This window comes from Strix uralensis, chromosome 13 (genome assembly GCF_047716275.1).
Source record: "Strix uralensis isolate ZFMK-TIS-50842 chromosome 13, bStrUra1, whole genome shotgun sequence".
NCBI lineage: Eukaryota > Metazoa > Chordata > Aves > Strigiformes > Strigidae > Strix > Strix uralensis.
Window position 1 is genome coordinate 9,957,176 of NC_133984.1, and position 16,930 is coordinate 9,974,105.

Here is a 16,930-nt window from a genome sequence, read left to right on the forward strand (position 1 = left end):
CAGATGGAGGAGGCTGTTCGCATGCTGGTGGGTAGGATGTGAAGTTATGACCCATGCTGGCAATATTGTCAGCATCTCCCTGACAGAGCTGAGTGACAACGGCATGATAAGACGAACCTCTGGCTCTCTTAACCTTCAGAGTGACATACCCCTGGAGGGGAGGCTGCCTGTGGGACAGGCATCAGCCAAAAGGGCAGACTGTTTCTCCAAAGCCTGATCCAACCCCAGCCCTGTGACCATGCATTAGTATTCCAAGGGAGCGCGACACTTACCATGGCAACATCCGAAAGTCTCCTGAGTATTCCTCATACTTGTAGTTTACCACGTGCCAGTCTGAGCTGTAGGTTTTAATGCACTGAAAGGAAAACAATACAGCTCTTTGAAAGCTACACCAAGCAAAACAAAACCATGCACAAGTCTGAAAGGTTACAGACTGCTGGATGAGGTAAGCACAAGTGGACAGGGTCTGAACAAGGCTGCTTCACTTGTTTTATGTTGCAGTACAGAATTTCATAAGGAATCTTTTCAGCACAGAAACAAAATCACACAGCATCTGGCCTGCCACACAGCTACTGATTTTGTATTTATATCGTTCCAAGGCTTTAAAAAAGGAATAGTGATTTGGGAGGGGACTGTTTTCCAGAAAACACCAATTTTCTGCCCTTGGAAATGTAGTGCCTCTAACTCGCCATGACCATCGCTTGGCATTTAGTTCCACTGCACTTGGAGAGAATGATCCTAGAGAGCGGCACTTTACAGAACCAACCTGTGGCACTCAGGATGCTCCAGGGAGGGTGTGTAAACCACCCCCTGCCCTGCTGCACGCCCGCATCTTGCAGCTCAGGCAGGCGGTGCAAAGCCACACACCTTGTCCGTGTACAAAACCTGCTGGAAAGAAGCGCTGCACAAGAGGCACATGAAAGAACTATCTTGTGCGGCCAAACTGCCAGCGACCGGCACTTCCCACACAGGAAAAACTAAGTGATCTGCAACCTCGCAGACCAGGAGTACAGCAGAGCACCTTGCCTAAGGGAGAAAGTGCTGAAGTAAGGCGTTGCATGGACTTTTGCCCTCACCTCTTTGACAAAGAGACTCTGAGCTTTCTTTAGAGCATCTTCTGGCACTGTCGACTGGACAGTCCTTCTCTGTCGACTGATGACTGAGATCTGCAGGAAAAAGGAGAACATGTTTTCAGTGCAAAGTGGGTCTTCAGGGCTTGATACTTGCTTTAAATAAATGTGGTGGGCCCAAATCACCAGTGGGTCATTTTGGTTTTATGTGTCAGTAATGCAGCCAAAATTAACATGTGGTTAACAGTGGAAATTTTCCAAGGTAAACAGGACTGGAGTTAAGTGAGCCTCAAACATGAGAAACAGCCAGTGCAAACTCACAGATACATCTTCGATCGGAAATATCAGCAGGTCCCGGAGGGGATCACTGTAGATCTGAACTTTGCGTTGAAGGATCACGTTCTCATAGTCCAAGGGTTCAACCACTTTGGTTTTTTCCTGCAGGAAACATAGAAGATGAAAAAATTTACATGTATATAATATATAAAATAACTAGTAACTAACATCTTGTGCTTAATTTAGCCTGACAATTTCAAACTGTGTTACCAATGGACTGCTCATGAATTCAGCAATCTGATACTCGTGTGATGCAGGTAACCACCGATGTGCATGTTTTGCAGAGAGGGAAACAAGGGGTTAAGTTATTTGTGCCTGGTAATGAGCTACTGGAAGAAACAAAGCACTGTGCTGCTCTGGTCTAAGCACAGTCTCTAATTTCTTAATGGAGCAAGAAATCCTTCTGGACAGGCCACAGCTTTAACAGCTGCAAGCTTCAGCATCTTTATGTTTGAGCAGCTCATCTGTACAGCTCAGAAGAAATACAGCCTCCTATGCTGGCTCTGCTCAGTTCCAAGCTGGTTTTGCTAGAGGGGCTGATGAGAGTTGCGCTCTCTCTGGAAATGTGCCACTGGTGAGATGAGAGCAAGTCGGCTGCTACAACCTCCAGAGCAGGAATCTCACACCCCCCCCCTCGAGCAGAGCAGCATCCCTCTGGAAAGGCAGGAAAGTCCTCTCCATAAATCACACCTCAGCCATAGCCAAAGGCTGGAAAAATCTGGGGCCTGGTTTTGCTCTCACTTACGTTTCTGGGAAGAAAAAGGAACTTCTCCAAAATCCGTGGAGTCACGAGTAAAAACTATTAGGAGAATGCCACTACATTTGTTATTGCATTACTTTTGTCCATGTTACAAGTTCAGAAAAAAAAACCTTTACAAAATGTGAGAAAAAAACAAGAGCAACTTCTGAAGGGGACAAATGTCATCTCAGCTGCCCAGCCCTAGACTTCAGATTTCATAAGCAAGAGTCAGGCACTTAGCACTGCAACTGTGAAAATTAAACTTCACACCAAAAACAAACCATTGACACTGTATATCAATGGTCACAATAAAATGGGAAGCAAATTCTGATACAGGAGCCTTGCCTTGTTTTGAATCTTGACCAAAATCTTGATGCCTGTCCATGTCACGGACAGTGTTTATGAAACCCCTCCAGCAGCCGCGTGATGCCAGGAGGGCACATGCCTCTGACGATAACACCCTTGCAGGATGGCGTGTTTGGGCTCTCCACCCCTCGGAAGAGGAACATCAGATGCTTCCCCATCAGCAGTAAACTTTACCCCCCAGCTGAATGGTTTTGCTGGGATGAACTGTTGACTTAGCCCTGAGTTAAAAATGAGAACGGCACAAGGTCTCTTGCTGAAGACAGCAAAACCTACAGCCTAAGGAAATGAGTCCAAAATGAGGACCAAAAGCTCAGCATCATATAACACCACTGGGTAAACAGCCGCACCACCAAGAGTTCAAACAGCTTAATATTGCCTGTGACATGTGAAATAAGTCAAGAAATCAACATTGCTCTTCCAAAAACAATCATAGGCAAAGGATTTCTGTCCTGTGTCTTTGGCTCCTGAGTCTCTGGGATGCATTAAGTAATGTCTTCAAGCCCTTTGCAGCAAATGTGAGCCAGGGTTTTGCTTTAATGACAGCTGAGCATCTCCTGCTTTGAAGTGGAGCTGGTACTTCAGGGAGGCAGTTGTCAAGCAAGGGGGTAACAGCCCCAGGCAGAAGCTATTTGGGGATGGTCATATTTTAGTCTTGTTTTAATCTTTTTCTGAAATGTTGCAGAAAATCTTTGTGTGGTGATATGTTCCCATACACCAGCACCTTTTAAAAAAAATCAAAGAATTGTAGAAAAAAATGTCCTGCCTTTTTCACCATACTCTGGCACATGGTAAAAAGAGAATAAAAATCCAGGGTCTGTAGCAAATCTAGATGGTCCATCGGGCTGGAGCAGCGAAGGCAGCCATCTCTCTTAGGCTGCCTCTGGCTTCCCTCACCCAAAGGATCAGCCCCACCAGGTAGAGGCCATTCCTCTGTCCCAGGTGCATGACTGGTGAGCTTTTAATACATTCAGAAAGCGACACCAAGATGAAAGCTTTTCCCCACAGCACTTCAGAAATGCAAGGCCAGCAGAACAACATCCCAGCATCTCTCTGATGAAGGACAGCACAGAACCTATGTGCAGTTAAGGCCCGTTTTACTAATGTAAGCGACGCCTGGTCCTGTGCAAGCCTCTGGGCAGAGCAATTTCTGCACAGCCTTTGGCCGAGCACCCACTCTGCCATGCTTCTGGCTGTCCATGAAGAAACTCCTACTCTTGGCTGGGGAAAATACACTTCCTGCCCCTGAGAGTTTTGCATTCAAAATGTCTCTTTTCCATGCTGCAGGAATCCGGCATGGATTAGCTCAGATATCTGAAACAGTTTCCTCTTAATCGCTCTCTGGAAACTTTGCTTCACTGCTTGCACAGTCCTGAAAGAAACCTCACAAGCTTCAGTGCTGTGTTAGCACCAGCAGAAGCACTGCAGCCATGGCGGGAGAAGCCCAGCAGATTACTGGTGGGAAGGACAAAGGTCACTGGGCAGAGAGCCCACGCTGGGTGCTAGAGTGGCTGGGTGCTGCTGCCCAGCTCCTGCGGGCACAGGGGATTTGGGGCATAGGGTGGCAAACGCTGCCAGCCCCAGTGCTGCCCGCTGCCAGCCTCACTGACATGGAGCGCCTCTTCCCCCTGCATCCAGGACCTGAGCTGCATGGGAACCTCGTAAAAAAAGGAAAGAGATCATCTGAAAAATAGGAGTCCCAAAAACCCAACATGTAGATGGAGAAAAGCAACTCATTTGCTCTCAGTCTTTCTCATGCTCTTTAAATGCTTAATTGAATTTGGTTAATCATCTGAAACACTGGACTTATTTCAGGATAACACTATGTGCTTCTGAAAATTTGCCAAAGTTTGCAAATTAATGTGAATTAACAGGACATTCTCAAGCTGCTCTCCCATTTGCAGGTCTGGGGCCAAGTGTCCCCAAAGCTCAGCCACCCCACAAGACCAGGCAGGACCCTATAGACCAGGCATATGGCTCTCTGATGAGTTGCTCGATGTACTTTTTTTGCTGCTAATCACGGCAGCAGTCCCAGCAAAACTCAGCAGCATAAGCTGGTTAAAGCAGTGCCACGAGCCTGAGCACTGCTTACACCAACTCCCTGTCTCACCTCACCCCGACAGCAGCTGTAATGGTAAATTAGATTCCCTCTAAGAGAATTTCATATCGCTATGGCATTAAATAGTGGCTTTGGGTATGCAGAACTCAGGCCTTCCGATTACACAGTATTTTTAGTCCTTTTTTATTTTGCAACATGGTCCTGAAACTGGGACTGTGTTTCTAAAGCTGTTCTTTTTAAAAGTTGGGTTTTTGATAACATTTCTTTTCTAGCTTTGACATCTCTGATGACCAGCAAGACAAAGTCCTGGTAGTGACCCTCGTGGGATTCGATGACAATTAATGGGTAAGGACTGAAAAGGATCCCACATCCTCGCATGAGAGGCTTCAAAATCTGTGAAGTACTGCCAACCAGAGAGATGCAAAAGCTCCTTAAAATAACTCACTACAGCCCTTCCACTCTTGTGGATTTAGTGATATCGGACAACACGTGTTGTGCAGGCTGGTGCTGTGATCTGTATCCCATGAGGCTGTGCTGAGTGCTGAGACCCAGGGAGGTCCAGGAGGCGAGGGATGCGCGCCTGCAGGGCTGCAGAGAGCTGTCACCCAGATGGACTTTGCAGCACCTACAGACAGGCATTTCTCCTCCGGAGCTCTCAGAAATGCAGTTCCTAGAGCTCTCCTTACCCAAGCTGTGTGATTTCCCTGTTTCAGCACACAGCAGCCCTCTGTCACCTGCAGCATGGCGTTATGCTGGCCGTGCTTGCACCCAGGCTGTCACAGGTCACAACAGGAACCACAGCAACGTCTCTAAAGTGAAGCCAAAAGATGTAGGTCAAGCTGTTTGCAAGCAAAGCAGCTGCTCATGAAAGGATGTGGCCTGTCCCCTGCCCACCATCGAGGAAACACAGACTCCTCCATCCATCCCAAACCATGCTGACTGCCCAGTGGGGACAGGCATGCCTGTGCCCCTGCAAACAGACCTGCAGAGTAAGGAGGGATCCATCACAAATATTTTTCACCCTTTGGCCCATCCTAGGCTGGAGGTAAAGCTTTAAACCCTGAAAATCAGATTTCAAAGTCTTAGTTTTTCTGACAAGCTTGGTTAAAGCACACACCTCCTGGCATCCAGGGCTGAGCCTCACACTGCCCGGTGCTGTCACAACAGCAGATGGCACCCACCAAAGTCATTAAGAAAGCAGAAGAAAAACTATTACACTAAAGTACTTAGAGTCTTAGAAACCACAAATTCCTCCAGGGGGAAAGCCAATATCCAAGAACAAAGAAATGCTGCCAGTCCAGCAACAAAATCAACCCATTTCTGCAGGAAAAAACGTGCAGTGCTGCCAAAGCCATCCTGTTCTCAGGTATACACGCAGCAGCTATTCACCCAGGGCAGGCAGACGGGTGCATTGTGATGCTCCTTGGGTTTCTCCGACCGCTTGTGCAACAGCAGTGTGGGCAGGCTGGGGGTGAGCTGCCTTCTCCCATGGCCCCTGCGGCTGCAGCACCCTGAGCACACCCAGCAGCAGCTCCCAGCCCAAAGCACTGCAGCCCACTGCACTGGGATAAAAATCAAGAGCCGTGGGAAAGACCTCATAGTGGAAAAACATAAACAGACACGATTTAAATCAAAAGATAACAGGAGAGCAGTGTGCTCTCCCAGATAAGCCCACACACCTCTTAAAAAAGACCTGGTTGAAGTCCCGCACATCAGCCCGTTCCCAAAACCAGGTTGTACTCTCTGTCCCTCTGCTTCTGCCCTGAGACTGCTGCTCCCTGAGCACGGGGCCATGTGGAGCACGAGAAAGAGGGTTGTCTGCCATGCTTGAGTGCTTGAGACCCTACCCAGGCTGGGTCGCAAGGTTCCACTTGGACAACAGCACAGGCGAAACAACAGCCTGTCTATTAAGAGTATTGACTCTTCACCAGCAAGCAAGTTGGCCAGCATTTTAACAGGAAATTCAATGGAATTACTTCAACAGAAGCATGCCCACAAACACCAACGCAAGACTCTGCCTTTGCCCAAGCGTGAGCACAAAGAGCCCAGCACAAGGAAAACCTCAAGTAAAGGTCCTCAGTGCCCTGCTTGTCCTGCTGCCCTCTGCCAGCCTGAGCACAAACTCCCCCTGGACAGAAACCACCAGAGCGAGTTTGAATGAAATGTTTTAGCAAGAGAATTACCCATTAACCATGAGGGGGGAATCTAAATAAGTCAGATTAAATTGTCTCCTTTCTGCATCCATTTGCAAATCTTAGAAAACTCCTTATATTTGCTTTATAAACAAGGGTTCACAATGACAGCTGGAAATATTCATGTGGGGAAGTACAGGAAAGGCTATTTCTATTTTAAACTTTTATTGCCTGAAAAACAGTAGCCACCTGTTTTCTAGTGTCCTGCATTTGTATACCATACAAATGTGGCAATGTTTTTATTATATGTTTAACATTTTTCTGAGATCGTTTTCTTGCAGAATTACAACAGGTATGATCCAAGTGATGCAAATGTATGGAAAGTGAAAGAAAAATGTTTCACTCAAGGGTTTTTTTAAAACAGTGGCCAAAGGAAAACTGTCAGAAAGCTTTTGTATTTTCAGTCCTTCCAGGCTGGCTCTCATTTAAAATAACATCCAGAGAAGAAAATGGCAAACCGGGCTGGTTTGGCTCTGCTTTAACCCATTTGCTCATCCCTTTGCACTGACACGAGCCCCGCATCGGCTGCCAGCGCACGTTTCCCATTGCACAACGGAAGCCAAGCCCAGAGCAACCCCCAGCATGAGCTGCACCGTGCCCGACCGACTTTCGCTTCTCAGCAACGCTTCCTCCGTGCCTTCCACTGAAAAAACTTGCGGGTTCGGCAGCACCCGAGACACGGTGTTTTCTTACTTCCTCAGAGCTCAACCCAGTGCATGCATCCACCCTCACAAAGCAGCTAGAGAGACATAAGTGATCCGAATATTAAAAGTGATGGTTCTTTAGAGTAGCTAGAGAGAAGGACTACATGTACATATAAATACATTGTCTCCGATTGTACAACTGTTCCCCAAAATTTAGCAAGCATTTTACAGCCTATTTACTGCCTCATCTGTTGCAACTCTGTAATGCATTTACACAGAAAGCCTAGCAAAGCCCGAGTTTTAAAATAAATCCCAAAGGACCAAGTAGGTGAAATACACAAAAAATAGGCAATCTGAGGAATTGATTAAAAGCTAAAAGGGGGAAAAAACAGAAGTGTACAACTACCCTTTGGACATACTAGTCATGGTCACATCACTTCTAAGACTAGCAACAGCCCAGGGCAAAGAAGAACCACTTCCCACCACAACGCACAATCTGGAAACATGAGGATACCTCGCAGACAGCGAAAAGAATTCCTCATTTTTCATTTTGTTCATGAAACCTGAAAGTACATGGGAGAATTTAAATGGTGCCTGGGAACTGAGAAAATTCACTTGGCAAACCATATGGGCACACAGAACTGAGGAATTTCTACCCATAAAAAACACTTTTCCGAAGCCAGCGTTTCAAAGATCTCAGGTCAGGGCTCTCTCAATTTGTGTGGTCTTTAAGAGCTTTTTTTTTTTTTTTTTTTAATAGCACATTTGTGACTCTTCATTTTTTCTGCCCCCCGTTCCTGCACTGCTGTCTGATCCCATTTACATGCTCTAATTCAAGCTTTCAGGAAGGCCACAGAGCTTCATTTTAAAAAGCTGAGATTCACACATAATTCATCATTCCAGGAACCTGGGCATAAGAAAGAGCAATGGAAAGTGGGAAACCCTGAGCTTGGCTATCTAGTGCCTGAAACCACCATAACCCTGTGCAAAGCCAGAATAAAGTCTGTGCCCCAAAGGCTTTGCATTCAAAAACACAGTAGAGAGGGAAGAGGTGGAAACAGAAATGGGGGAGGAAGGGTGAACAGGGAGACAGTGTGAGTCAGCACACATGGCAGCAGTCACAACACGACACAGCCTTGCTGCTGCCAAGAGGTTTGTGGGCTTCTCAGCAAAGCCACATTTTGGGTGGAAATCAGAAAGGAGGCAATGAAGCAGCTCTCACCAGGTGACAGGGAGCTTGTGCCCATGAACCTGCTGCAAACCCACCACTCAGCTGGATGTAACAGCGGGGCCCAGGGCAAGATGTGCAGAGATGGGCTACGGTAAAACCACAAGGATGAAAAATAGTCAATAAAGCTGGGCACGGGCAGGCCAAAACTATTTTTACACTGGCCAGAGAGAAGGAAGTTTAAAAACACAAGAGGAATGCCCAGACAGGAATCCTGGCTGTGCTGAAGGCACAAAAATGCTGAGCTTGAGATCATGGGCGAAATGTCTGCACCTGCGACAGGGGAGAGAGAGAGAGAGACAGGCTGTAAGACGGACATACAAACACACTGAGCATTTTGTGAAATGCCAAGGGAGTAAAACTTCATGAGGAGGAGGAAGAGCGGGGGAAGCAGGGAGAGGGAAGGGTATCAGGAGCTGGTCCAAGGTAGTGCAGAGGCAGGTGGGCTGGGGGATGTGGGTTTTGCTCACCTGGGGATGAGGCTGTGCTGGAGGCCGGGGAGTGCGGAGGTGATGTCATGGGAAGCAGGGCTTGTGCAAAGGCTGGGGCTGTGTATCTGTGAGAGGTGGGAGACAGGGAGGCCAGGAGGCTCCAACTTGATGCTGCCAGGGCCCCAGCCTGCCCAGTGGGCACTGCCTGCTGCAGGGCAGCTCGTCCAGCACCCCACTCCCTGCTCACCCAAATCCTGCATCCCAGAGTGGAGCTGGCAGCGCTGCCTTGTGTGGATGCTCACAGCACATGGATGCACGTGGATGCTCTGTGGCCCAGAGCAGAAAGAAGAAAGCAGGACACAGGCTTGCACGGGCCGGACCAACACACAGGAGCAGATCTGTGGCATGCCAGCCCTCCGAGGGCTCTCCCCTCCCAGCTGGCAAACAGATTTTCCCTTGGGCAGTGTGGGCTCTCCAAGGAGTTGTTAGGTGATGCCTTCAGTAGGATACCCCAGCATGTCCTTTTTCCTCTGCAGTACTCATCCTATATACTCGAAATAAATGTTTCCCCAGCTGTGGTCCAGGCAAGCACTCTCCCTTCCCCAGTCCCCAGCACCCCTACAGCAAGCTGCAGGACTCTCTTTGTCTCTTTTACACCCAGAAATGGGTACATGGGGCAAAGGGAGCCCAGCGGCTGGACAGCAGGGAGACACAGCTGCAAGTGCATCATTTCCAGGGGGTCTGGGTGGGAGTCCCCGCGCTCCCATCTCCATGCAGGAGTTATGTGCCAGTCTGGGCCACACTCCAGCTCTGAAACCCAGTGCAGACAGCACAAGGCTGCTGTACCCCTCTCTCCCCCTGCTCCATGTTAAATGGAGATGGCTGCATCTGACAGGAGCTTTCAGAGAAATAAAAAGCCATGTGGTGCAGAAGGGGAGGATGGGTGCACAGTCCTGGCACCCTCAAGAAAACATTTGCAGTGGAAATGACTCATGCTTTCCATCCCAAAGCGTGGAGCAAAAGCCTGCCCCCTCTCCTGCGCTTCTCTCCACCCTGCTCAAGTCCTCTGCAAAAACATCTCACCGACCCACACCTGTCTCCTGCATCAATGGCCCCGGGTGGCAGCAGAACCTTATCTGAGCACTACAAAGGGCTGACTGGGTTCTGGGTATTTTGTAACTTGGCTGCCTCTTTTTTCAATGTAATGCCCAATTTTCTAGGGACAAAGCAAGTGTTTGCAGTTATCAGCACTGTCTCTGAAACACTCTGAGACCACTGAGAGTGGCATAGCATCAGTGCAAGACATCAGCTTGGAGAAGGCTTGAAGAAGCAGTCAAAAAGTTGATGTCAGTGTAGACATACAAACATTCACCTGTCGTTATTGGGCCTGGCAAATAAAACTAATTCAGGCCTTGAAATGTCTTCAAATCGACTTAGAAATTACAGCAAGTCAGGATTATCAGTGTATGTCTCTTCATTTCCCTTTCACTTATTCAGAAGTAGATTCCACACTTCACAGCCTTTCGCAGATCACATTTTGAAACTTAGTTCTGCAGCCACAAAGGCCAGGAAGGCTGTTTTTTTCTGAAAGCTTGAGATTCTTGCATAATCACTTAAGCAAAGGAAACAGCCTTCAGAAAGAAGCTTCTCATTGCAACGAAGCAGCGAGAGTTCACAGCCAACCTGTGAGTGGCCCAGGCTGCGAGGCAGTGCTGCTGCTCCAGCCCACGTGCACTTCACCTTCACACATCACCTCGGAAAATGATGCCCTGAACAAGTGCAGAGACAATAGGAAAAGCACCATCAGAGGCGACTGGTAGCTGGGGGCATGGCCCATCTTTGGCATAAGTACACGCTTGAGGTGACCCAGCGTCGCTCCTGCACAGGACAGTGATTAGAGCAAGCATCTGAGATTGCTTTCAGTACCCTTGTCCCCTGTGCCCTGACCTTCCTCAGGATCATCGAGTGCTTCTGTGTGAGAGACACCAGTGACAGCTCAGTACAGACTGTCACGGCATCTCCAGTCCCCAGACACAACACGTGAAGTCCCGCATGTCCCTGCCTGCACAGGTACATCCTGGCTCAAATCCAGCCCTTCTGTACCGGGACCAGAGGGAGGGATCAGCGTAGCTCTACGTCAGTGGAGCTGCACCTGCATCCAGCTGAGCATCTGCCGCAGAGCATCAGAGATATGAAAAGATGGCACAGCTTTGATTTTTTCTTGATTTTTTTCTCCTCTGAAAATAATAGCGTTAATAGAAATTGGCAAAAGGGTACTGGTTTCTACGGGACAGATGAATTTCTGCCAGATATGACTTCTCAAAACATTCTGTAAGCACAGGCATGCTAAAAAAGGAAAATAGTAATTTGAATGACAATAATACATGTTATTTATGTAAGTTCTTAACTGGAGCATCCCAAAGTGCTTTTCAGATGTCACTGGTATTTCATCATTTATTTATGTAGTATCAGTTTTATATTTAGCATCCAGTTCCAGAATAGCCAGCTTCAGAACATCTTAAAGCAATTAATTGCACATCAGCAGGACCCCTCCCTTTCCTGCCTGCTCTTAAAAACTCTTGTTTTTCACTCCAGAAACCACTTGTGCAGGGTCAAGCCAACCACGCAGCCACTCCCCGAGGGCGAGCAGGCAAAATGCTCCTTGGCTTTGCTGCGGCACAAACCGAGCCAGGCAACGGTGAAGCGACTTGCCCGAGCCCGTACAGCAACACCAGGAAAAAACAGAGTGGCAAGTCGCAAGACAGTTTTGGGTTGCCTCAGCGATCACTGCCAGCAGTGAAGTCAAACCCCAGAGGTGTCAGTGTGATTTAAGCAGCTCAGGAAGTTGTCTGTCTCAGCCCCCATCTATGCTCTTGTCTTCGGGCTGCAGGCATCGGATGCAGGTGCAGATGGCTGCAGTGGCTGCAAAGTTGAACTCTTTTCTGCCCAGCAAACGCAGGAGGGCCTGTGGACCCGCTCTGCAACGCTTCAACCCACCCACAGGCAAAATGCTGTTGTTGACAGAAGCACCTCAAAGCTTCCCCCAGATGAGGACATAGATACAAGCTCCAGCATTATGCAAAGTGACAAGGGTGTGTTTAGGGCTCCCCAGGCACAGAGGAGAAGGCAGAACTGCAAGGGAAACTTGTCCGAGTCCAGTGCAACTGCCCTGGAGCCCCAAAATGCTATGGAAAGTGGCTGTCTGTTGGCAGCTGGGTTTGCCTCCCTGAAAACCAGCTTTGTTTCAGCCCACCCCAGCCAGTACCATCATCTCCCTCCAAGAGATGGAGCCTCCTTTCTCCTCCACTGACTGTGCCTTTCCTACCTGCCCTTACCATAAACCCAGCCCTGGCCAAGCCTCTCATCTCCCTGTGCCCCTCCACCCCTTTCCAGCTGGCACACACTTCCCTCGAGTCCCTGCTCCAGCTAACACTGTGCCTCCCAGGGCCGAGACGCAGAGCCGGAGGCTTGGCAGGCTGGCAGAGCCCTGGCAGGCGTGGAGCCAGCTGCCATCCTGAGCCATGGCTTCCTCCAGACCTGCTGGGAGATGTGCCCTGCTCTGCACACACACTGCAGTGCAGCCCCAACCCACAGACCACGCTCCTGATCACTGCTGAAATACAGGTTTTTTTATATATATATATATATATATATATGGCCGTTACAGAGAGCAACGTATGGCCCTTTGACATGACCAAGTCCTAATGCTGCACAGGTGAGATGTCATCTTTCTAGCTGCACCCGCGCAGTGTCCCTGCTCAGGGACAGAGGGGACCGGCTGCGGTGGGGATGTCACCCAGCATGCAGCCAGGAACAGGAAGGATGAGGGAGCAGGGAGTGCTCTGGATTCACACAGGCAGGGTCTCCTTCCAGCCGCAACCACTCCCCAGGGACATTCTCGTGGCAGGAGATATTAATAGGGGAGAGAAAAAATTGCATTTCAGCAAGAAAGGAGAGATGGGTGAGAAAGGGGTCAGGAACAAGCAGACCTGACCCCATTAGAGAAGCAGCGGGAGGCAGGGAGAAGCTGTAAAGATAAGTCAGAGCTGTGCTGAAGGAAAGAGGAGCCAGCAAGGGAGAGCTTTGATTTGTACTGTTTAAGGGAATGAAAGAGATGGAGGGAGTTGGTGGCAGGGAAACATACTCCAGCATTTCTAAGATGACAGCAATGGCCACAAAGGCATATGAAACTACTCTTTTCCTCCTCAGACAGAATAGGAGTGAGGAGGCCAATTAACCAGGAAAGCTAAAGCATACGTGTGCCCCAAGCCTGGCTGCTGTTCAGCTGCTGTGTGTGACCGTGACTTGCATTCTCGGGCCATAGAAATGTCAAAAGCTTTGTGTAATTTTGCATCATTAGAGATAATAAACCAGCATGCAAAGGGCTAAGTGAAATGCTATAAGAGCCACCAAGCTGCATATATAAAAGGATGCTACAGTATACACTACAGCAGGTGTCTGGGTTCAAATGCTCCTGGTTCTGGGGGGAGATCTCTGCAAATATCTCCAGATACCAGAAGAGGATGAAAGAAAGCCCGAGAGCCATCGCCTCATTGGATTCTGAGTGCACCAAATCCCCAACCGCATTGCTGGCATTAGCTGCAGGCACCACCACCAACCATCTGTTCCAGGCATTTCACTGCATTGACAGTGGCAGGTCGGGGCAGATGCTGTCAATGCAGGGACACCTGCATTTTCATGACATTGTCCCTGGCACAGAACAAACCACTCTCAGCCTTGCCCAGCAACCATAAGGGCTGGATGCTTTGCTGTCTTCCTAGAGCTTTCCTATAATGGGCAGGAGGACGCATATATTTAAATGATGCCTTGGGAAGGATAAGATTTAGTGCCAATCAAAAGCCTGTCATAGCCTCCAAAAACCTCAAGAAATGGATGCACTGACTACAGCTCATCCTGCAGTACCTATTCCTCAGCACACAGGCATGTGTGGGGGAGCAAGGTACTGCTTCATCTCTTCTGGACGGGGTATTGGTAGGAGACATGCTGGAGATTTGTTAAGTGGCCCCAAATAGCTGCACAGTGTACTTGGGGCCTTGTTCCTCTCCGTAAAACAGTGCCCTTCATCCACAACAACCAGTGTGCACTCAGGCAGGAGCACACCAGGCCATTTCCATGGCACGCGCTGCCCAGAGCCACACCACGGCACTCGGCCAGCACTGAGCTAAATTCAGCCCCTTCCAGCACACAAGTCCCAGTTCAGGAAAGCATGTGATTAATTTTAAGAATGCGTTTAAGTGTTTTCTTGAATAAGCCCCTGTAAGCAATAATCTCTCCGTAAGCACTTCCACAGAAGTCACCCGAGCGAGCTGCGGTGGCCAACTCCGGAGGCACCCCGCCGCAGCGGGCAGAACCTGCCCTGGCTGAACCGACAGCAAAACTCCCACCCACTTACGCAGGGGCAGAATTTCCTCCCATGTCTCATATACATCTCTTTTTCTATGTAAATTATGCAAACACAGCACACTGACTACACCCGAGGGGGAACATGCATATATTCTGTGTCTCTCTTGAGTACAAAGATCACTACAAACGCTGCATATAAACAGTCTTCACATTGATCAAAGTGAATTTAGCTTATTAAAAGAGGATTCTATGCAGAAAGCTGATTTCCTCTGCATGAGTATAAATTCAGACACTAATAATATGGTTTAAGCTGAAGAAAAACCCACAGAAAGAACAAAATGCCTTTTTGCCTCCAGTCAAAACCTTCTTAATATCACCGTTAAAGAGCTTTTTATCTCCTTTTTGAGTCTGCCTGAAACTGAGCCACCCTTACAAGCCCAGCCCAGCCAGGATCAAAGAAAACCCATCTTCTCCTGGCATGCTGCCCATGATCTCACGGTGAGGTTTCAGGGAACATATCCCACAGCACCACGTAACAGGGCAGAGCAGACACTCGGTTTGAATATCTCTGTAGGGCAAGAATCAATGCAGTTGTTTGTGAGCAGAGGTTCTCCCACACTGCAATCGCTGGGTGTTCATTTGCTGGCAGATGTGTGCCTGGGTGCCACCAAGCTGCGCCTTGGGGTGCCCAGGGATGCACCACTGGGCTGGCTGACACTCACTGTGGGCAAATCCTCTGCAGCTGCTTCTTCACAGATAAGATGCTTGGGGTCTGCATCCTTTGTAAATCTCTGTGGCGAAGCAGTAAATGTATCTTCAGTTAATCTGTATAGAAATGATCTAAAGAAAATCAGAGTAATTGTGGGATACTTAAAATTGCCACCAGATGACTAGTTTTGGCAGCGCTGTAGGAAAATGGATTGTCTGGGTTTTGTCAAGTGCTTGCTCCTCTGATTTCACGCCTCCCGTACATTTTATTTCTCTGTCACGACACTGAGAACGACACCTTTGGAAAACTTGCAAGTGGCTTGAGACACAGCCCTCTCCTCCTGGGAGCCCTGCCACTGCTGAGCACATCTCTCCCAAAGAGAGGGGAGGCACAGGGAGGCTCTGCTCAGCCTTGGCCTTACATCCACACAGGGAAACAAGTGACCACAGGCAGCTGATTCAGACCCTGAGGCAGAAGGTAGAGCCTTTGTTATTTTCCTGGCAGTGCCACAAGGCCCAAGATTACAGATCTCATTCACAGGCATGTGTGCTCTTAAACTGCTCAACTTTACAATGCCCCACAAGGCTTTCGGGGGAAAGCAACGATGGGATGAAGGAGAGGGGCACAGGCACCTCCATCAGACCAGGTCGCACACCAGAGCACGCGTGTGCATCCCTCTGGCAAGGCCTGCGCCCCGTCCTGCAACGCTCCCGCGGCTGCCCAGGTCCTGCGTCGGCCAGCGCCTCGGTGCAGGTTTCTCCTGCCTTGCTGCACAACTTTCCCATTAATACTCAGCAACATCCTGAGTGTGGAGAGAATGGGAGGAGGGAGATTGCACTGCAGGTCTGAGCCAAAATCACCCATGTCTATCCACTGCCAAAGGTCCCTGGCTGCTCTCCTTGAGGTCTAGCCTAGATGTCTCTCCCAGGTATCATCAGCACTTTGTACTCTGGCTCCGAATTTGCATTTCTAACACAGTGTTTTACTGTTGGGGCCCCAAGGTTTAAGCTGCGTGTAAATCTCTTGGTTAAGAATGGTTTAAGTTATCACACTTGGGCTTTGACTGTTCCGCTCTTTAACCTAGTCTTAAAATTTTCCTTCATCTTTTAGCATGCCACTTATCCCACCTGCCAACTTAATGCTTTTACTAGATTTGTCTGTTTATTTAAACAGTGACCTTCTTTGTCAGTTATTCTGCCAAAACTCCATCCATGAGTTATAATCAGCAGCACACATCAGGGACCATTCAAAGCTGAAATTGATACAATCTGCCCTACAGCTTTGCAAAGAAACGTGCACAGAGAGAACCAGGGTTCCCACACACCCTGGCTGCCTGCAGCACCCTCGGCGCTTCCAACTCCGCTCCACAGGGCTGTGCGTACTTTCAAGGGATTCCCGCTGAACTCTTCTTCATCACCAGGGCCTCCCTTGCACAGGCTGCCCATGAACGTGATGCAAGGCCAGAACAAGAGCCGGGACACTGGCAACATCAGTGCAGTAAGAGGAAACAGAAGAGCCCCAAATGAAAGCTGCACTTCATCCTTCCTCATCCATGGGGCCCAAAGTGCCACTGAGCTCCCCACCACAGCCTACACTTACTTTCGCTGGTACAGCTCTGGATTAGGGCTCCGCTTATACCATGACAGGAAGAGCACTGACTGCATCCTAGCAGCTGGTCCTAAGGGCAGTGCGTGGGACACGGGTACCATAGGACACCCCAGTGCTTCTCTTTCACAAGCACAAAGGAGCAAAGCCCTGCCAGAAGTCACCAACCAAATCTCACCAACTTCACTCC

At 48.9% G+C, this 16,930-nt stretch overlaps 1 protein-coding gene across 5 annotated transcripts in view; it reads right to left on the reverse strand.

Annotated features, from left to right (window-relative positions):
* Positions 1 to 16,930, reverse strand: part of DOCK11 (dedicator of cytokinesis 11) — an 86,497-nt gene that overhangs the window by 66,436 nt on the left and 3,131 nt on the right. For all 5 annotated transcript variants that reach the window (XM_074883203.1, XM_074883200.1, XM_074883202.1 and 2 more), the window contains exons 2-4: positions 1,392 to 1,508; positions 1,077 to 1,166; positions 273 to 355 (exon numbers count right to left, since the gene is read on the reverse strand). In XM_074883203.1, coding sequence (XP_074739304.1) covers positions 273 to 355; positions 1,077 to 1,166; positions 1,392 to 1,508 — 290 coding nt within the window. The remainder of the gene's footprint in view (positions 1 to 272; positions 356 to 1,076; positions 1,167 to 1,391; positions 1,509 to 16,930) is intronic.